We start from the raw sequence: 21,325 nt of genomic DNA on the forward strand, positions 1-21,325 counted from the left end.
TTTTTGCTGTGTTGGGTCTTCGTTTCTGTGCAAGGGCTTTCTCTAGTTGCGGCAAGCGGAGGCCACTCTTCATCGCGGTGCGCGGGCCTCTCACTATCGCGGCCTCTCTTGTTGCGGAGCACAGGCTCCAGACACGCAGGCTCAGTAGTTGTGGCTCACGGGCCTAATTGCTCCGCGGCATGTGGGATCCTCCCAGACCAGGGCTCGAACCCGTGTCCCCTGCATTAGCAGGCAGATTCTCAACCACTGTGCCACCAGGGAAGCCCCGTTTCTAGATTTTTTGCTGATGGCCGTTCTGACTGGTGTGAGATGATATCTCATTGTAGTTTTTTTTTTTTTTTTTTTTTTTTTTTTTTTGCGGTACACAGGCCTCTCACTGTTGTGGCCTCTCCCATTGCAGAGCACAGGCTCCGGACGCGCAGGCTCAGCGGCCATGGCTCTCGGGACCAGCCGCTCAGCGGCATGTGGGATCTTCCCAGACCGGGGCACGAACCCGTGTCCCCTGCATCGGCAGGCGGACTCTCAACCACTGCGCCACCAGGGAAGCCCTCATTGTAGTTTTGATTTGCATTTCTCTAATGATTAATGATGTTGAGCATTCTTTCATGTGTTTGTTGGCAGTCTGTATATCTTCTTTGGAGAAATGTCTATTCAGGTCTTCTGCCCATTTTTGGATTGGGTTGTTTGTTTTTTTGTTATTGAGCTGCATGAGCTGCTTATAACTGTTGGAGATTAATCCTTTGTCAGTTGCTTCATTTGCAAATGACTTTATTCTTAACAAGCAGCACCTGTGTCTCTGTCAGTGGACTGCCCTCAAGCTGCTACCCATCTGGGCACAAAGAAAGCAGGAAATATCTTGGAATTTACATTCTCGCCAACCATAGGCCACCCTTAACCAATGACTGCGGATGCAAGAGTTCAAATACTCCAGATCCCTTGTTTCTGACTGAGACAACTCTGAGATGTGACTGGCGTTTTCCCGATTCTTCCCCTGTGGGACTGAGCCTGTTATACCACCACCACAGGACTTTGCTTAATATTGCCTAAAGCCACTTCCTCATGGATCACTTTTACAAGAACCCTCATCTTACGGTCAACTTCTATTATACTCCTGCTAGAAGTCCTTCTCTTCCTCATCCTGTTCCCCCATATCCTTAATTTTCCTAAAAATACTTTCTAATGAATTACTTTCATAGGGATCCTCATTTCAGATCTGCTTCTGGAGAACCTAGGACAGGAGTCATGGACTGTTTGGTTCCTCTTTTCTTTCTTTCCTCTTCTCTTCATTGATCCTTGAGGGTTGGGGCAAGGGAGAGGAGAATTCAAGGAAAAGAGCTCTGTGATCTGGTGCTATTGTGGCGGTCAAATTGCTCTTCATGGCAGGCCTCCAACACTGGCCTTACTTGTGTGGTGCTTCAGAGACCCCTATGGGACCCTCTGCACCATACCAGCTCTTCACAAGTATGATGAGCTCTCTCGCTGCCCTCTGTGATGGTCACCATTAGTTCCTGCCCCAGATTGCAGCTGTATACCCACATCCTCTTTCAGCCTCACTGCCATGCAGTCCTCTTGGGCAGGGTCCTCTCTAGGTGGTTCAACCTTGATATCCATAGGGTCCAGTCGGCTCACAGGTTCCCTGACAGACAACCAAGTGTAACCCAATCAACTGATGAATGGGGCAGCTCCAGCCCAGGTTTATGTCTTCAGACTTCTGTCAAGGACGAGTCTATTTCTCCATGGTTACTCCAAAACTCCTCAGCACACATCCACAGCCTCCCTGCAAACTCTTCTTGCCCTTCTAAAATAGCAGTCCAATAGAGTGTGCAGCTTAACTACTATCTGGCCTGGTAGTGACAGACCTGTCTTACCCCCTTGAAGACAACTCCAGTCTCTGCATTGGTTCCCTTTGGACTCCATCATCTGGCCAATGGGGCATGGAGAAGCGTTCCTCTCCCTGATATGGAGAGAAAAAAAGTGTTGAATCTCTCACTACATCTAAGAATTCTCTTGAAATAATCTTCACTTACAGAGGCTGGGAAGAAGAATGGTTTCTTTTTTATCATCTCTTACTAAGTTGTGACTAGTCACGTTCAGCACCTCTCTGGGTTTCTTTTCCAGTTTGTTTGTTTTTTAATAAATTTATTTATTTATTTATTTTTATTTTTGGCTGTGTTGGGTCTTTGTCGCTGCGTGCGGGCTTTCTCTAGTTGCAGCGAGTGGGGGCTACTTCGTTGTGGTGCACGGGCTTCTCATTGCGGGGGCTTCTCATTGCGGTGGCTTCTCTTGCTGCAGAGCACAGGCTCTAGGCGTGTGGGCTTCAGTAGTTGTGACATGTGGGCTCAGTAGTTGTGGCTCACAGGCTCTAGAGCATAGGCTCAGTAGCTGTGGCACACGGGCTTAGTTGCTCCACGGCATGTGGGATTTACCTGGACAAGGGCTCGAATCTGTGTCCCCTGCATTGGCAGGCAGATTCTTAACTACTTCGCCACCAGGGAAGTCCTTCTTTTCCAGCTTTATTGAGATATAATTGACACATAACACTGTGTAAGTTTAAGGTATACAATGTGTTGATTGGATACATTTATAAATTGTAAAATGATTATCACCATAGTATCAGCTACCACTTCCAACCCACCTCATATTTACCATTTCTTTTTTGTGGTGAGAACATCTCAGATCTGCTCTCTTAGCAACATTCAAGTATACGATACAGTATTGTTAGCTATAATCACCATGCTGTACCTTAGATCCCCAAACTTGTTAATCTTATAACTGGAAATCTGTGCCCTTTGACCTATATCTCCCCATTTCCCCCAACCCCCAGTTCTTCTCCGCTTTAAATGTATAAGCACTTACCAACAATCATTCTCAGTTTGGGGAATTCAGCCAAATTTCTATAAAAACAGGAAAAGTGTCATTTAACCTCCTACCTCAAGTAGTCATGTCACTTTTCTCAGTTCCTTAATTGGGCTTGCCAACATTTTATTTATCACAGTCTTTTTAGAAATGTTTTTGTTAAAAGGATAGACAAACTACAGATTTGGAGAAAATGTTTGCAAACCACATCTCCAACCAAAGGCTAGTATCTAGAATATATAAAGAATTCTCAAAACTCAACAGTAAAAAATGAAAAAGAAAATCCAATTAGAAAATGGGCAAAAGATATAGAGACATTGTGTCAAAGAGGATATATGGATGGAAAATAAGCACACAAAAAGACGCACAACATTAGCCATCAGGGAAATGCAAATTAAAACCACCGTAATATATCACCACACCTATTCGAATGGCGCTAAAGATGAAAAAAAAAAAATAGTGACAGCAACCAAATGCAGGTGAGGATGTGGACAAACCTCTCCAGAGGTTTTCCATATGAACCCGAGGGACACTGGGCAGGGAGGAACGCAGCGCGGGACACCAGCAGCAGAATTCAAGCAAGTAGCACCAGAATCCTCTTGATGGCCCCAAAGACCAACCACTGGGCTCCCAACCACTGGGCCCCAACCACATCTGTTACACCGTCTCCTTCCCGCTCTCCCAGATGAAAGAAGCCTGTGAGAGCCGGGTATACTGACTGCGAGGCCTGCACCAAAGGCACGTCAGTGGTGATTTTCAGACCTCAGGGTTAAAGGGAACATCCTAAAGAGGGGGAAGGTTCCCATCCAAAGGATCAGGCCTAGAATAGGGTCAGCTCTCTCCACAGCACAGAGCAAATGGAAAACACGGGGTGAGGCATATGAAATGGTGAAGGGACATCATTTTCAACCTAGAATTCCATATTTCCACAAACGATCAATCAAGCTATCCAAAAAAGTCCCTTCCTTTTCCAGGAAGCTACTGGAGGGGATGCTTCAATAAAACAAGGGGATAAACCAAGAAAGAACACACAGATCCAGGGAAGAGAGGATCCAGCCCAGAAGAAAGAGGCGGTCCAGGGGTTTCCCAGGACTATCGGGGAAGTCCCAAGAAAACTGGCAGGGGGAGGTGGGGGGGAGGGGAGAATGGGGGAGGGGAAGGTACAAAAGTGGATCAACAGGAAGCCTAAGGGAGCTTGAGCTCGAGGCCCGATTGTGGGCCCCTTACATGGCACCCGAGTCCATGATCAGAAGTTTTTGTCAATTATAAAAACAAATAACTGACTATAACCAGTTAAGATGACCACATCACTTTTAACTCCGACTTCTCCTTCACATTTCCCTCTGTGTCAGGTGGCCTTTTTTTAATCCAACTAAGAAGTTGGGGTGGAAATACAGGTTTAGCTTGAGTGGAGAGGGACCCTGCTATGTGCTCTGCAGTCACATCATTCATCCTTAGGGTTGGCTCACCTGCCCAGGCATGGCTTTCACAGGCACTGTTGGCATCCACTGCGTAGACTCACTTGGGGGTGACATGAAGGTGGGCCATGAGCTTCCCTGAAGCACTGACATCAGTAGTAAAGAAGAAACATGCTAGAGGAAACCCTCAATTATCCTTCTCTTCTCTCTGTGGAAAGTCTCCTTACACCACCTTTGTCACATGCAGAAGTAAACAATAAGTATGCAGCCAAAAAGTGTGGGGAAAATTGATTTCACAGGTGTGTTGGAAGATTATTAAAAATATTGTATCAGTTTTCTGTATTTTGTGATGTTTACGGTAGCTTTCAGCTTTTTTTCCCTAACAGCAATTTTATGCTTAATTTTGTATTCATCATTTTGTATTTTTTCCTAAGGAGGCCTCTCCAAAATTGTGTACATTTCAGCCCCCATAAAACTTGGATTCACCCTGGTGGCTCTAGGAAAAAACCACAACTGAAGTGCTGGCTATGTGACCAGTTTGCACGTGCAGAAAATTATGTTGTCAGCCTTTTTACAGTTAAGGAAGACTTTGCAATTGTTTCAAAGAATATGAAGCAAATTTTTCAACTATTAACTTCAGAAGAAACAAAAGTTGTGCAAGAAAGGAAATGTAATCAGATTATACTACTTGGTTCAGCAGTTAACAATATTGACACAGCCATAACTGACACAGATTCTGAATTAGGATTTAAGCAAAAATTGCTATAGACTAAATTGGAAAATTGTGCCCACCTACGTGATGAAAAGTGACTAAATAATGTCTACAACTGATAAAGAGATACCAGTTTGTGTGTATTATTTAGAAGTATAAATGTCAACACTAAGGGAAACAGCTAAAACACTAGAAGTGGTTTCTCTAAGCAGCAGGAGTGGCTGAAGGAAACAGTTCTTGTAACTGCTTCCAGCCCTACAAGACTTTAAATTGTATGTATTATTTCTGTCATAATTTTTTAATTTAATGCCAATTGCATATATTTTGAAGGAAAAGTCCTAGAAAAATTTGCAGCTGAAAATTGGGAAGTCTTGACCCAGCACAAGCTTAGAAACAAAAATTGCTTGAAACATTATATGTGAAAACAAACAAAAATAGCAACTACTCACCCACCACAGAGAATGATTAAATAATACATGGCACATCCGTACTTTGGAATTCTCTACCCCTGCTAAATTCAGTGAAGTAAAACCTCTCAGGAAAGCATAGATTGGATCAATGAGACACTGGAGAGTGAAAAAACAAGCTACTAATGACATGTAGTATCACATATATGCACATAAACAGGAAACATCCTGACAGGAACCCTGTAATGGTTCATTTTTGTGTCAACTTGACTGGGGCGCAGGGTGCCCAGATATTTGGTCCAACATTATTCTGAGTGTGTCTGTGAGAGTGTTTTGGATGAGATGAACATTTGAATTGGGAAAGCAGATTGCCCTCCCTAATGCAGGTGGGCCTCACCCAATCAGTTGAAGCCAAGAAGAGAACAAGAAGGCTGGCCCTCTCATGAGTAAGAGAAAGGTCTTCCTGCCTGACCCTCTCCAAACTGGCACATGGAAACATTGGCTCTTCCTGGTTCTTGAGGCTTCAGACTCAGATGGGAACCTTGGGGCTCTTCAGCTCACCTGCAGAACTCAGTTGTCAGCCTCCATAATCACATAAGCCAATATATCTCCTATTGGTACATATACATCCTATTGGTTCTGTTTCTTTGGAGACCCTTGACTAATACAATATCCATGAAAATTGTTAACTCTGCGGAGAAGTGGGAAGGGTGAGAGGAGGAGACTCCCAGTGTGCGTGTGTGTGTGTGTGCGTTTGAAACATTTTTAACTAATAGTATATATTACTTTTGTAATAAAAATAAAACCAACTAATCTAATTGATTACAGACTCTTTTAAGGTCAATCTCAGAATGATCTTGGAAGGTGCAGTTTACCCACTGTGGAGACTGTTGGAGACACCATGTGCTGGAGACACGTCTAGGTCTATCTGGGGTCATACCAATCCTCCTTCTCTTAGCACACCTTTGTCACTGACCTTCGCCAGCCCAGTTCACAGTTCCCAGGCTGACAGTGGAGCAGGGGTGTTCCCTGGAACCTCTTCTGGAGGGGATCCCAACTGCAGGGAAGCCCTCAGGGTGTGGGCAGACCCTCCAGCCCCAGCCCAACCAGCTCCCCGCCCCCACCAGTGCCTTCCACGGGGCCTTCCTCTGTTTCAATCCTCTTCCCTCCCCTCCCTGACCCATGTCTTCAAGATTAGGTGTCAAGGACAGCCATCTAGCACTTAAGCTTTCTCTCTTCCAGACCCTCTCCCTCCCTCTTCTTTGTACCCTACAGTTCCCAGTTCCAAATAACCAAACCACGCAGAGTTTCAAGTATCTGTCCTTTTCCTAATCCATTGAGGAGGCCAAAAATTATAATAGTAATTACAGTGACTTTCAGAAGGAGGCGGGATCTCAGTCTCCCCAAGGTCTGAGCTTCTTCAACCACCCCCTTCTATCTCTCCTCAACCCCTCCCCACACCTCTGAGGACTCTCTTCTTCCTTTCTTCAAAATGCCCAGTGGAGGACTTGGAGGCAGGCAGGATGCAGGTCAGAGGTCTGCTGGAGGTCAGAGGTCTGCTGGAGGTCAGGACACCTAGATGGTGATGTTCCGCTTTATCTCACACACCCAGCGTTTCACTTGCTGGCAGAAATCGTCGTTCCAGCGGCCGTCCCCCCGGATCTCAGCACAGTCCTCGCTGCCCCCCAGCTCGTGCCCCTGCCAGTCATCTGGCTGAGTGGCAGCCCAGTTCCTAGGAAGGCGGGACAGAGCTCAGCTCTGGATGCCCCCTCATCCCAGCAACCCTCATCCCCACCTCAGAAACGCATGGCCTTGGGCGGTTGAGGGAGCAGCAGCTTGCAGCCTTGGAGTCTGGGAGTCTGGGGGGAAGATGGCTGGAGAATTTGGTCCCTGAGGGACGAGTGGGAGTGTACTGGGGGAAGAGACGAGATGGCCATCCCCAGGCCAAACTAACAGGGAGAGAGGAGGAGAAGCCACTTACTTATAGTTGTGCCTATAGTCTGTACCATCCACCCATCTCCAGGAGCCATCACTGTCAGTGAGGCCTATCCAGGTTTGAAAGGGGTTCGTGTGTTGTGCAATGAATTTCTGGAAAACAGGCAGGAGGGAAGTTTCTAGTCCCTTGTACTTCCACGCAGGCATCAGTTATGGTTCCCTCAGCCCTCCCCAGCCTGATCTGCTGCCACCTTGAAGCAGCAGCTCCCAACACTAGTTCCTTGCTTTTTCTTCTGCAACCATAGCTAGCATTTAGTGAATATTTACTGGGCTAAACCTTGCACTAAGTGCTTTACAAGGATTATTTTATTTAAATCTCATAAAGCCCTCTAAATTGGGCGCCCTAATGATTCACACTTTACATGTGAGGTCAAGGAACTCACGGTAATCGTGGAACCCAGAGCATCAATCCAGTGCCTGAGTTCATGACCGCTGCCCCCTGACCTGGCCTCCCATTTTATTCCTAACGCACGGCTGCTAGACTCAGATTCTAGGCTTCTCCTTGTCTTCTGCTCACAGCCTCAAACTCTTGGATCCTGACCCCGGCCCCTGCCGCCCCCATGGGCCCCAGTTACCCATTAAGGATCTCAGTTTCACTCGCCTCTCATGTACACTTATCTGCTCCTGCTTCTGTGTATAGCTGTCATTTCTGTTGTTTTCCAGGCCCCAGAGCTTCCAAGCTTGGACCCACTGCCAGCCCTGTTATGACTTGGCTACATGGAGTCTAGCAGTCTGGATGAAAATAGGAAGATGCCCTATGTGCGAGGGGCAGCCCAGCCATCCAGCTGGCAAGGGCTGGGACACAAGTTGTCTTTGAGATAGCTTGCCAGGGTTCATGCACACCTCCTAGGACAACAGACATCCGAGCAGCTTTCTCTTATTGATATGGCCCTTTCTGGGAACTTAAGTCCCCTGGTTTGGGAGGGCAGCAGACGGAGGGTGTGATCACCTTGTTTTATGAAGGAAACAGGAGGATGGGTGACCAACATGCACGTGTAGCAGTTCTCTTTGACAGCATATGAAAGGTCTCCAACTGCATTTGGAGGAAAATTTCCTAATTCCACTCTCATGTCCTAGAGACCCAACTAAGATTGCAGTTAGTCACCTCATCTAAAGGCAGATACAGTAGCACCTTTGAATTCTAGAATCCTGCAAATAGGTCGACATCCTGCGCATGAAGGGACAGCCCTCAGAGGCTGGTAGGGGTGCTCCCCAAAATCAAGGGAGTCAACTGAGCTGGAGGGAAAGTGACTGGAGACAAGATATTCTATTCGCTGCTGCCACCTGCCCCAGTGCCCTCTTCCCACCATCACAAGAAGCTGAATAACTGAACAAAGAATACAAATCATCAGTATCCAGCCCTCTGTGTTGAAGACTGAGGGGAAGAATGAAATACTGCCAAATGATTGAAGAAGATAGTCCAGAAGAATGCATCTGCCCTGTTCACGAGTAAATAACAGGCAAGAAAGAATTAAGCCCATTCAAAGAAGTAGCACAGGGGAGTATTATCATGGAACTTGTGCAAAAATAGAGGATGGAAAGGAAGAGGAGGAAGAAAAAAGCACTGTGATATCAAAAGAGAGGTGAAAAATATACTTTGTAAAGAAGGCATGTTTCAAAACATAAGAGGATACTGGAGAACAACTTACATCCTCAAAAACATTGAAGAGGAGATGAACGACATAAAAATATGAAACAATATATCAAAGAAGAAAGATAACAATGAAAAGTAAAGGGAAGAAATTGAAGAGAAAATTTTGAAGTACATTAAAAACAAAAAACCCCAGCAATTCAGCAAAAAAAACAAGCCTGAAATACAAAAGATAGGCTTGAGAAAAGAACCCAGAATACAGAGGAAAAGAGAGAAAGATAGAAGTAAATAGCAATAAGATGATGGCTATAGGGGCAGACAATGGAGATCATTTTGGAAGATGTGCTCCAGAGGAAAAGAGAACAAATGGTCAAGAAAAAATTTTCAAACACAGGGCTTAAGAAAATCTTCCAAAATGTTAGAAAACCTAACTTTATGTGTTAAAAGGACTCTCCTGGCCTCAGAGTAAAAATACAGAGAATGAGCAACACTGAGATATATCTGGGCGAGGTTAATGAAATTCAAAGACAGAAAAGACTCCAACTATTCGTGCAAACATTTAAGGAATGTGGGAGAGAAACGAACAAGGCGTTATAAGCCTCAAAGTTGCTAAGAGACTAGTTCTTGATTGTTCTCAACAAAAAAAGAAATGATAATTATGTGACATGATAAAGGTGAGAGCTAACACTACTGTATTAACCATATTGCAATATGTAAATGTATCAAACCAGCATGCTGTACACCTCAAACTTACACAGTGTTAAATGTCAATGATATCTCAATTTTAAAAAAGAGAAAAGAGTGAGGCATGTGAAGGTGTGCTGGTTTCCTCATCTTTCATATGGAAAGTTATATAACCTCTTATTTTTGAAGCCAGTAAGTTTCAGCCCATCATTTAAAGTTATGACAGTAGGGCTTCCCTGGTGGCGCAGTGGTTGAGAGTCCGCCTGCTGATGCAGGGGACGCAGGTTCGTGCCCCGGTCCAGGAAGATCCCGCGTGCCGCGGAGCAGCTGGGCCCGTGGGCCATGGCTGCTGGGCCTGCACGTCCGGAGCCTGTGCTCCACAATGGGAGAGGCAGCGGCAGTGAGAGGCCCGCGTAGCACAAAAATAAATAAATAAATAAAATAAAAAAATAAAGTTATGACAGTAATTACTAGTATAATGAAATACAGGCTACATCTAGTCCAAAATAACACAGAGGAGAAAACAAAAATAATAAATCTCTGATAGCAAATGGCAGAAAACAAAAGCAGCATACAAAACAGAAAAAAAAAAGACTGGATTGAAGATATGTATTTTAAAATAAATGTAAGTAAGACAGCCCAGAGATAAACCCACACACCTACGGCCAATTAATCTACAACAAAGGAGGCAAGAATATACAATGCAGAAAAGACAGTCACTTCAACAATTGGTGCTGGGAAAACTGGACAGCTACATGTAAATCAATGAAATTAGAACACTCCCCCACACCATATACAAAAATAAACTCAAAATGGTTTAAAAACCTATACATATTGGGACTTCCCTGGTGGTACAGTGGTTAAGAATCCTCCTGCCAATGCAGGGGACACGGGTTTGAGCCCTGGTCTGGGAAGACTCCACATGCCGCAGAGCAACTAAGCCCGTGCGCCACATCTACTGAGCCTGTGCTCTGGAGCCCGTGAGCCACAACTACTGAAGCCGGAGTGCCTAGAGCCCATGCTCTGCAACAAGAGAAGCCACTGCAATGAGAAGCCCACGCACTGCAACGAAGAGTAGCCCCCGCTTGCGGCAGCTAGAGAAAGCCCGTGCACGGCAACAGAGACCCAACGCAGTCAAAAATAAATAAATAAATAAATAAACTTATTAAAAAAAAAAACCTATATATGACATGTCACCATAAAACTCCTAGAAGAGAACATAGACAAAATATTCTTGGACATAAATTATAGCAATATTTTCTTAGATCAGTCTCTCAAGGCAAAAGAAATAAAAGCAAAAATAAATGGGATCTAATCAAACAAAAGCTTTTGCACAGCAAAAGAAACCCTTAACAAAAAAGACAGTCTATGGAAAGGGAAAAAATATTAGCAAATGATGCAGCTGACAAGGGGTTAATGTCCCCAATATAAAAACAGCTCATACAGCTCAATATTGAAAAAGCAAACAACTCAATAAAAAAAATGGGCAGAAGACCTAAATAGACATTTCTCCAAAGAAGACATACAGATGGCCAACAGGCACATGAAAAGATGCTTAGTATGGCTAATTATTAGAGGAATGCAAAACAAAACCGCAATGTGGTATTACTTCACACTGGTCAGAATGGCCATCATCAAAAAGTCTACAAACAATAAGTGCTAGAGAAGGTGTGGAGAAAAGGGAACCCTCGTACCCTGTTGGTGGGAATGTAAGTTGGTGCAGCCACTACGGAAAACACTATGGAGGTTCCTTAAGAAACTAAAAATAGAGCTACCATATGATCAAGCAATCCCACCTGTGGGTATATCCCGTGGGTATATATCTGGAAAAGACAAAAGTTCTAATTCGAAAAGATACCTGCACCCCAACGTTCATAGCAGCACTATTTACAATAGCCAAGACATGGAAGCGACCTAAGTGTCCACTGACAAATGACTGGCTTAAGAAGATGTGGTGTATGTATGTATGTATGTATATATATATATTACTCAGCCATAAAAAAAATGAAAAAATGAAATGTTGCAGCAACATGGATGGACCTAGAGATTATCATACTAAGTCAGACAAAGACGAATATTATATATCACTTATGTGTGAATATAAAAAATAATACAAAGGAATCTATATACAAAACAGAAATAGACTCACAAACAGAAGACACAGAAAACAAACCTATAGTTACCAAAGGGGAAAGGGAGGCAGGGAGGGATAAATTACGAGTATGGGGTTAACAGATACACACTACTATCCATAAAATAGATAAGCAATAAGGATTTACTGTATAGCACAGGGAACTATATTCAATATCTTATAATAACCTAAAATGGAAAATAATCTGAAAAAAATATATAACTGAATCACTTTGCTATACATCTCAAACTAACCCAATATTGTGAATCATACTTCAGTTAAAAAAAGAAAAGAGGGGCTTCGGGCTTCCCTGGTGGCGCAGTGGTTAAGAATCCGCTTGCCAATGCAGGGGACATGGGTTCGAGCCCAGGAAGATCCCACATGCCGCAGAGCAACTAAGCCCATGCACCACAAGTATTGAGCCTGAGCTCAGAGCCCACGAGCCACAACTACTGAGCCCGCGTGCCACAACTACTGAAGCCCACGCACCTAGAGCCCGTGCTCCACAGCAAGAGAAGCCACTGCAATGAGAAGCCTGCTCACCGCAACGAAGAGTAGCCGCCGCTCACCACAACTAAAGAAAGCTTGCACGCAGCAACGAAGACCCAACACAGCTAAAAATAAATAAATAAAATAAATTTTTTTAAAAAAGAAAAATAGGGCTTCCCTGGTGGCGCAGTGGTTGGGAGTCCGCCTGCCGATGCAGGGGACACGGGTTCGTGCCCCGGTCCGGGAAGATCCCACATGCTGCGGAGCGGCTAGGCCTGTGAGCCACGGCCGTTGAGCCTCCGTGTCCGGAGCCTGTGCTCTGCAACGGGAGAGGCCACAACAGTGAGAGGCCCACTTACCGCAAAAAAAAAAAAAAAAGAAAGAAAAAGAAGAAGAAATGTAAATGAGATAACACTCACCTCTTAAAGGCAAACAGTCTCTAACATACTGAGTTTTCAAAAACCAAAAACAACTATACACAACCTGTAGGAGAAATACCTTAAGCTTAGCTGAACAGTAGAGTAGCATCACACGGGTGGGGTCGGGGGGAGACCTTAAAAAATCTCAGTGCCCAGGATGAATCCAAAATTAACTAAATCAGAATCTTTGAGTGTAAGACCAGGTGTCAATATGTTTTAAATTCCTCAAGAGATTACAATATACTGCGAAGGCTGAGAATGACTCATCTATGAGACTCAGAAAGGTTGGAAATAAAAGGATGGGCAAAGATACATGAAGCAAATGCAAGCGAAATCAAGGACCAGTCTATTCATATCACATGAAGATGAATTCAAGGCAAAAAGCATTAAACAGGACACTGACATTCACTTCAAAATGATGAAGGTGGGGACTTCCTTCGTGGCACAGTGGATAGAACTCTGCGCTCCCAATGCCGGGAGCCCGGGTTTGATCCCTGGTCAGGGATCCCACATGCATGCCGCAACTAGAAGCCCGCCTGCTGCAACTAAGGAGCCCGAGAGCCACAACTAAGACCTGGTGCAACCAACCAGATAAATAAATAATTTTTTTTTTTTTAATGATGAAGGTACAAACCCATCCACCATGAAGTTGTAGCCGGCATGAAATTTTGTGGACCAAATCACAGACTGCTGAAATCTTAGGTTGACCCAAATGAAATTGATATTTTATAGGCCAATACTGATAGAATGTTGGCAATTTCAACCTGATTGGTAAAGCAAGATATGTTTGGAATCATTCTACCATGCAGAATGTGTGGCAAGTTACTTAACCTCTTTGCTCTTTAGTTCCCTCATCTCTATGCCCCTCAAAGTGGGGATAACAAGAATGCCTACCCCATAGGGTTGTGAGGATTAAAGTAGATATATAAAAGTGCCTGGCCCATAGTAAGGACTCAGTAAATATTACCATTTACTTTTCCCAAAAATGCCCCACCCGTTCTAAGGGGTTGGTTCTTCCCTGTGAACTTGCCATTTGGGGTTGTGGTCTGGTGATAGCATCAGGAAGGGAGACCTGGGGTGCTTTGGAGGAACCCTGTAACCCACAGCGGTGAGTCTCTGGGAATCCCGCCCACTCTGTTCCGTTCACCCAAGGGACCATCACATGCCAAGGCCAGCACACAGCAAGCAGGGACTCTCAGTGGCTCCACTGTGTTCTCCACCCAAGTCCCGGCCCTTTAGTTCATCCTGCCACATATTCTGTCTCCTGACGTGCTCCTCATCACCCGGTCACCTGGCTCCTGTGTTTTGCCCCAGCTCCGGGCTGTAATCTCCCACCTCTTAGAATCAATGGCTTAGATTCCATCATGGATCTCCCAGATCTGGGCCAGACTTCTGCTTCTGGATTCTTCCTCAGGTTAGAAAAAATAACAAAACAAGCCTGACCCAGCCTCCTGCTTTCGGGAAAGGTACGGTTTCACCTGTTCCTCTCTGGAGTTGATGACCGCCAGGTGAGCGTCCTCCAGCTGGCAGTACTTCTCAGCCTCAGGCCAGGGCTTCCCTGAGCGAGAGAACCAGTAGCAGCTGCCTTCATAGTCCACCCAGTTCACGGGGCAGCACTCTGTGCCTGAAGGCATTGGGGGGCAGAGGGAGATGAGATCCAGCTGGACGGGACAGGCAGGAGGGACTGGAGACCCCCGCACACCCCGCCCCGTCCCTACCGTTGCTCTGGAGGAATGCCAGCTGACAAGCCAGCGTGCGCATATCCATCGGGAAGTGCTTCAGATGAAGCAGCAAAGTGGCATGATCTAGGGGCCAAAATAATGACAATGGTGTGGGCAGTGTGTGTGCCCACCTACCAGGACTCCAGCATTTGGCTGGGGAAACACAACACACACACACACACACACACACACACACACACACACACACACACACACACACACACACACACACACACACACACACACACACACACACACACACACACACACACACACACACACACTCTCTCTCAAGGGACAGTCTCTGACCTGCTTTCAGGTCTTGCTGCTGTTTTTCCAGCTTGGCTTCCAGAGATGTCACCTTGTCACCGGCGCTGCCTCCTGAAAAAGAGGAAAGCTAAACTGTTTCCCTCCGTTCCGCATCCCCAACATCCCTCTATCCTCACACCACTGGAGCACCAGTCTGGGCCACCTTTACCTTGACAAGGGACGTTGCGTGCCCCGCCCACTGGTCTCCCCGACTCCGCCCACTCTTCCCGATGCTGCGCAGTGGTTTTCTGAAGCGTAAACTGCGCAGGCCTGTCCACTGCTAAATCCTTCCGATGGATTCCCACTTTCTCAAAATAAAGTCTCACGAGTTAGCATGGCTTGCCTGCATGGCCTGGCCCCTACCCACCTCTCTGGCCCACACCTCCTGCCACACTGGACACGTTTAGAGTCCCAGAATGTGCAGTGGTCTTCCTCATGCCCCGGTCATCACAGACTCTGCTCTCTACCTGGCTCTAACCTCCATCCTCCACTCTAACACCTACTCATCCTTCAGGGACCCTTGGCTCAGGAATCAGCATCCTTAGAAGCCTTGCCCAGCTTCTCCGGTTGGGTTATCTGCCCGCATCTGTGCACACCCTGCCCCCAGCACCCCGCAAACACTCCCCTATTGCAGATCCAGCACTGGGCACCCAGCACGGAGTCCAGCAAACCCATGCTGAAAAACCAGCTCCTTGACCATCCAGCCCATCCCAGTCCCTCCCCTAGGGGCACTCCCACTCACCATGGGAGCTTAGAGCCAGGATCTCCATCAAGGTGCTCGAGGAGAAGTTGCTGAAAGTTTCCTTTAGAGTCTGCAGCTCCACTTGCAGCTGTGCTCCTTGTCAGACAGAACAGGATGAAGTGGGCTGCGCTGTGTTCCGTATCACTATCCATCTGACTGTCCCCTTCCCCACCCCAGCACTGCCCCCATATTTGCCCCAGCACTGCCCCCATCTCTTCCCCTATCGTGGCTCTCATTGCCCCCAGCACTGCCTGTATCGCCTCCCCCACTGCTGCCCCACCCCTGTGACCCTTACTTTGGGACCCCATCACACAGACGGCCACCAGCAGCAGGATGTTGAAGCCCAGGACAAGCAGACTGAGGCGGAGCTGGGAGCAGAGACGCTGCAGGACAAAGGGCTGGGGAGGCGGCATCCCTGCAAGAGAAGGGGTGTCAGGACGAGGGGCATCGGAGGCAGGGGAGCTGGAAAGCCAGTGTCATTGAGCATCAGGGGAACAGAGCCTGCGGACGTACAGCCTTGGGGTGGGAGGGGGCGAGAGGAAGGTAGATGGGGGTGCTATTGGGGGAGTCAATGGGCTTTACCCCAGCGTTCACGCAGCGTGCACACACACACACATTTGTACACTCGCACCCACAGGAACTCATGCAAACATGCACACACACAGAGGCATATGATGCACATGCACGTGATATTCACATCATCTGTGTGCACAGCCTTGACCCTGGACCTGGGGGTCCTAGAGGCTAGACCCTGTCTTAAAATTTGTCTGGGCCCCTCAGACAAATCCAAAACTGGGACAACTGCCCCCGATTCCACTGGGATCCTTAAGTCAGGGTCATTCCACCATGGACCACTCCCCAGGGGCCGCCCCCCAAGCCCATCCTCCCATCTCCCACCACTCAGGGCCTCCTTGCCCTCTTCCCTCCGCCCTTGCCCCCCAGAAACCTCTGTTCCACCATAAACCTTCTCCCCTTAGCGCTCAATCATCTCACAGAAACCTCTCCGTCCCCCGTGACCAAGCTGAGCCCTGATCCCCCCCCACACACATAATCACACACGCATTTTTCATTTCACTCATGCGTGCACACACTCTCCTTAGCACATTCTCACACACGCACTAAGATGCCCATCCTCTCACACACTCTCGCACATACTGCAGCACACGTAACACACACACATTCTCACACACTCACACGCTCTCACACTCGTGCACCCACATCTTCACACACGCAGAGCTGGCCTCTCCCCTCCTGCCAACTCTGCAGGCTTGGCAGTGGCTGTCCTCCCAGCCGTGGGCTCCTGCTTTTGTGTCTTCCTCCTGCAAACAGAACACTTCCTCTTCCCTGCCTTGGACCCTGAGCCCCCTCTCTCCACAACCAGGCACCTCCTCATCCACCCAGAACTCTTGACCCCTCACACCAAGGACTGTCACCTTCCTCCACGTCAGCCACACCCAGCCTTCCTCTTGACCCAGGCAGGCATGTCTCTGACACCCCACTGCCCACTCCCCCCTCTCAGCATATCCTCCCCTTTTCCTCTCACCCCCAACAAGTCTTCCTCAATCCCCTGGGAGAGAAGCTCTCCCAGACCACAGTCTTCCCCACCCAGAGGGGACCCATGGCTGAGCCCTGACTGCTCTCTCCAGCACCATCCACTCAGCGGGCCCCTGTCCTGCTTCCCAACCTGACCTATGACCTATAAACCCCTGACTCTGGGTCAGCTCAGCATTTATCCCTGCACCTCTACCCTGAAACCAGACCCTCCACGGCTGATCAGCTGTGCCACCAACTGGCTCTGAGGTCACAGACAAGTCATTGAACCTCTGGGCGCCTCCGTTTTCTCATGTCCACTTAAATGAGGAATCTAAAAGAGTCAAACTCAGGAATTGAGGGTACAATGGTGGTTGCCAGGGGCTGGGGAAATGAGGAATTGCTGTTCAAGGGGTATAAAATTTGTCATGCAAGTTGAATAAGTTCCAGAGACCTGCCGTACAACATGGTGCCCGAGCTCACAATGGGCTGCTGGGCACTTAAAAATGTGTCAAGTGGGTACATCTCATATTAGGTGTTCTTACTGCGATTTTTAAAAATTGGGGTAAGAACAGTAGCTACCTGAATGGATTATTCTGAGAATGAAATTAAACATAGAAAGTGCTGCACAGGCAAGTTTGAAAGTAAAAAAAAAAAACGGGTCTAAACATGGACCCAGAGGGACTAGATTTACCCTCCTCCCAGAAACAACCACAACAAAAGACAGATAGCTGTAAGACACAATATTTTTCGAGACACTGGGATTCAGGAAACAAAGGGCAATGATCCCTGTGGAGACAGGAAACAAACAAGGTGAGCCCTCTGATTGCCCCAGCGTCCTGCTGGGAGAAAGTTTTCAGGCCACAGGGCTGGGAGGGGAAATCCAATCAGAGCCCAGATGGAGCTGGAAGTCTGTGGAGACCAAAGGGTCAGAATTCACAGGACAGAGGATCAGAGAAGAGAGCTGCAGAGAGAATCCCAGAGATCTGGGGAAAGTTTCCCTCAAGCAAGCAGCTGAGTACTGATCAACACATGCGTGTAAGGAAAACTACCCAAGGCCAGGAGAAAAACAATCCAAAAGCTTTAGGGAACAGTGCCTGGCAGGAATAGGGCCAAGAATAGTGCCTATTCCCACAAGCCAGACTGGAAATCTCATAACCCACAGGGCACTGGGTAGAGTACCCAAGAAGTTCCCAACCCACCTAACAAATTATAAAAGCAAACCCAAAAGGATCAAATTGACTCCAAGTTACTTAACCACATCCCAGAACAAAGCTCATGAATATTTAGAGGAATACAAATATATCCAGCACACAAGGAGGTAAAATTCACAATGTCTGGCATCCAATCAAAGATTACCAGGCATACAAAGAAGCCAGAAAACACAACTCATAATGAGGAGGTTAATAAATCTACCAAAACTGATCCAGAACTGACACAGATGTTAGAATTAACAGACGACATTAAAAGTTATTGTAAAGTATTCAAAAATTAAGTTGGCTATCAAAGAAGATATTTAAAAGTCCCAAGTTGAACTTCTAGACATGAAAACTACAATGTCTGGAATGAAAAATACACTGGATAGAATTAGTGGAAGATTAGACATGCATAAGGAAAGATCAGTGAACTTAGCGACATAGCAATAATAACTATATAAAAAGAAACACCAAGAGAAAAAAGATTCCCACCCCTCCTTCCAAACTAGAAAGACCACCAGTGAGCTGTGGGATCACTAATATATGTGTAATTGGAGTCTTGATGGAAAGGGGAGATAGGGATGCAGAAAAATTTTTGGAGGAAATAATGGCCAATATATTTCTAAATCTTCTGAAAACTATAGGCATATAAAGGCTGGGGAAGAATGGAATGTGGTCCCTGGTAAGCAGGTGGCAGATGTCAGCTGTTGACTTAAAAAAAATGTTCGAGTTCAGTTTTATTTGGGGCAAAATGAGGACTGCAGCCCGGGAGACAGATAACTCTGAGAAACTGCCCCGAGGAGGTGAAGGGAGGAGCCAGGATATATAGAGGTTTTGCAACAAAGGGCTGGTAGTTGGGAACATCAAAAGATTACTGTTAATTAAAGAAAACCAGATATCTCAAGTTAAGAGCTTTTCTATGTATGGGAAGATGCAGGGGTCTGGGCCCACTGAAATCATTCCTTTGATATGCACCTCAGCCATCTGGGGCCGGTATCATGTATTTTCACATCCTGAGTTTCCTCAGGGCTCACCGCAGGGAGTGGCTGCAGTCTGATGGCTGCTAGATGGCAGGTATTCTTTTCAGCCCCGAGTTCCCTCAGGGCTCACCAGCTCCCATTGGAGGGTTGCAATGTTGATGACTGTGACATCCTTTGTTTATTGATATGGCAGGAAATATTCCATTTATAAATATTCCATTTATCACAGCCCACATGAAGGCAGCAGAGGCTGCTGGAGAGAAAAGTACTGATGGTTGCACCTGCTCGGTCTCACCCTGCAATGCTGTCCACCAGGTCTTTTTTGGGTAAGCCCCCTCTCCCACGAAATCCAAAACCTCTAGACTCTCTCCAAGCCTCCTGTTTAAACACTGAATCCTCTTGTCTTCAGAAGATTCAACAATATCCAAAATCATTTTTGAGTGTTCACTACATACCAGACAGCACGTAGGCCCCGGCGGTGCAGAGGGGAGTAGACAGATATGGCCTCTCCCCATGCAGCCTACTGCCTGGTGGAAAGGTCTGCCAGCCCGCTACCCCAGGAAAGGAGAAGTGTGGTGGGAATACCTGTCCTTCCTGCTGTTCCTGCCCTGCCCAGCTCCCACCCTCACCTGCGAGAGCACCTGCCCTCCCTTGGTCTGCCAGCCTCAGGACTGAGAGGTCCCTCCTCCCAGCCCAGGCTAACCAATCCTCCTCCCTGAGCTTCGAGTCCCAACCCCTCCTGGTCTCCACAGAGCTTCACTCCATCACCAGCACGAACACCTGACACCCCTCCCCCACCCCAGCTCCAGCCCTTCAGCCTAGAATTGCTCAGATCCTTCTCACCTGAAAACCTTCTCTCAGACACTTGGAGCCCTCGGTCAAGATTTGCTAGAGAAGGATCCAGGCAGGGGGCTTGGGGTAAGTGGGAATCTTCCAGAATCTCTGTGCTCTTTCCCTCCAACTCACACCTACCCACCCCCCCACACACACAGACACACACACGGCACACGCTACCTAGGTTGGAAGGAAGAGGGGGTCCTTTCTTGGGGTCCTGGGGGTGGAGAAGGAGGTGAGGTCAGGGGACAGTCCCTGGTCACAGAGTGAATGTGACAGAGACCTCGGAGGGACAGAGGGCGACCAGGAGCTAGACCAAGGTGGAGCGAAGCCCCAGACACCAGACACTTGCCTTTCCAGAATGGATCTTCTCTCCTGGGACTGCGCCCGCGAGTGCCTGGGCCCTCACCTCTGCAAAACTGGTGGTCGTTCTCCTCAGAGCCCAGATGCTGGATGTCCTGAAAGTCCCTCGCCATGCTGGGTCCTGGGCTGTGGCTGGACCTGGGCTGGGGCTGGGGCTGGGGCTGAGCTCGGGCTTGATGCTGTGTTAAGACGCTAATTCAGGCGGAGGCTGATAGTAGGTCGAGGCAACTGTTTGGGTTGGATCTGAGGTTGGCGGGAAGTGTGGGGCTGAAATACAGCTGGGTTCCATCCTTCCTCAGGAGATGCCTGGGCCTTGACATGGCCGGAAGCCTCCCCTCCATACGTTCCAAATCACCCCACATCTTCCCATCAGCCCCCCACTCTCTCTGAACCAGGGTCTCTTTAATCCCAGACACCCCGGTCCCGCCTGCCTCCCGACCTCGGTTACCTGCTACAGGTTTGGAGGGCTGACTCTCCAGTCTCCCAGGCAGCCCAGGCCCCAGGGTGAAGGAGGGGCTTGAGCCAGAAGTGGAGCAGGTGGTGCTCACAGAGGAAAGGAGGGAAGGGGAGGGGGCCTGTCCAGGCGAGGGCCCTGAACTCGTGTGTCTGAGTGTCCAAGTGCTTCTAACCTGGCATCTCCTGCCCCTGGGACTTTGGACGGTAAACAGAAGTGGTTGGAACTCAGGCAAAGCGTGATGGGGGTGGGGGGCAGGACTGTCTCTGTCCCTCACAGAGAAGGGGTCTCTTTGGTCCGCTTTTCCCCCACAAGCAAGTCACCTCACTCCTCATGGCACATTTGGGAGGGGGCCAGGCCAGGAGGGGCCGGGGTGCAGTTGGCTCTTCCCCCTCTGCCCCTCCCCCCTTTCACTTCCCGCCTCTGAATTTCCCAGAATTGTTGGGCAGATATCCCTGACCAGGATCAGACGGGTCGCTTCTGTGCTCTTGCCC

The 21,325-nt window shown here is 47.6% G+C and overlaps 1 protein-coding gene across 5 annotated transcripts; it reads right to left on the reverse strand.

The window, feature by feature from the left end:
* Positions 1–6,626: 6,626 nt before the first annotated feature.
* ASGR2 (asialoglycoprotein receptor 2) lies at positions 6,627–21,007 on the reverse strand. 5 transcript variants are annotated; one of them, XM_059997088.1, is made up of 9 exons: positions 20,826–21,007; positions 20,367–20,620; positions 15,770–15,889; positions 15,475–15,570; positions 14,733–14,804; positions 14,421–14,507; positions 14,181–14,260; positions 7,375–7,481; positions 6,627–7,125 (listed from the first exon to the last, which is right to left on the reverse strand). In XM_059997088.1, the coding sequence occupies exons 2-9, from the start codon at positions 20,488–20,490 to the stop codon at positions 6,969–6,971; spliced, it is 843 nt and encodes a 280-aa protein (XP_059853071.1). In that variant the 5' UTR covers positions 20,491–20,620; positions 20,826–21,007; the 3' UTR covers positions 6,627–6,968. The 5 variants fall into 5 exon arrangements, with proteins under 5 accessions (XP_059853071.1, XP_059853069.1, XP_059853067.1 ...); XM_059997086.1 differs by having other exon boundaries at positions 6,636–7,125; positions 14,181–14,326; positions 20,367–20,556; positions 20,826–21,006; XM_059997084.1 differs by having other exon boundaries at positions 6,636–7,125; positions 14,181–14,326; positions 20,367–20,605; positions 20,826–21,006.
* Positions 21,008–21,325: the final 318 nt, after the last annotated feature.

The sequence above is a fragment of the Delphinus delphis genome, chromosome 19 (assembly GCF_949987515.2).
Source record: "Delphinus delphis chromosome 19, mDelDel1.2, whole genome shotgun sequence".
Taxonomy (NCBI): Eukaryota; Metazoa; Chordata; class Mammalia; order Artiodactyla; family Delphinidae; genus Delphinus; species Delphinus delphis.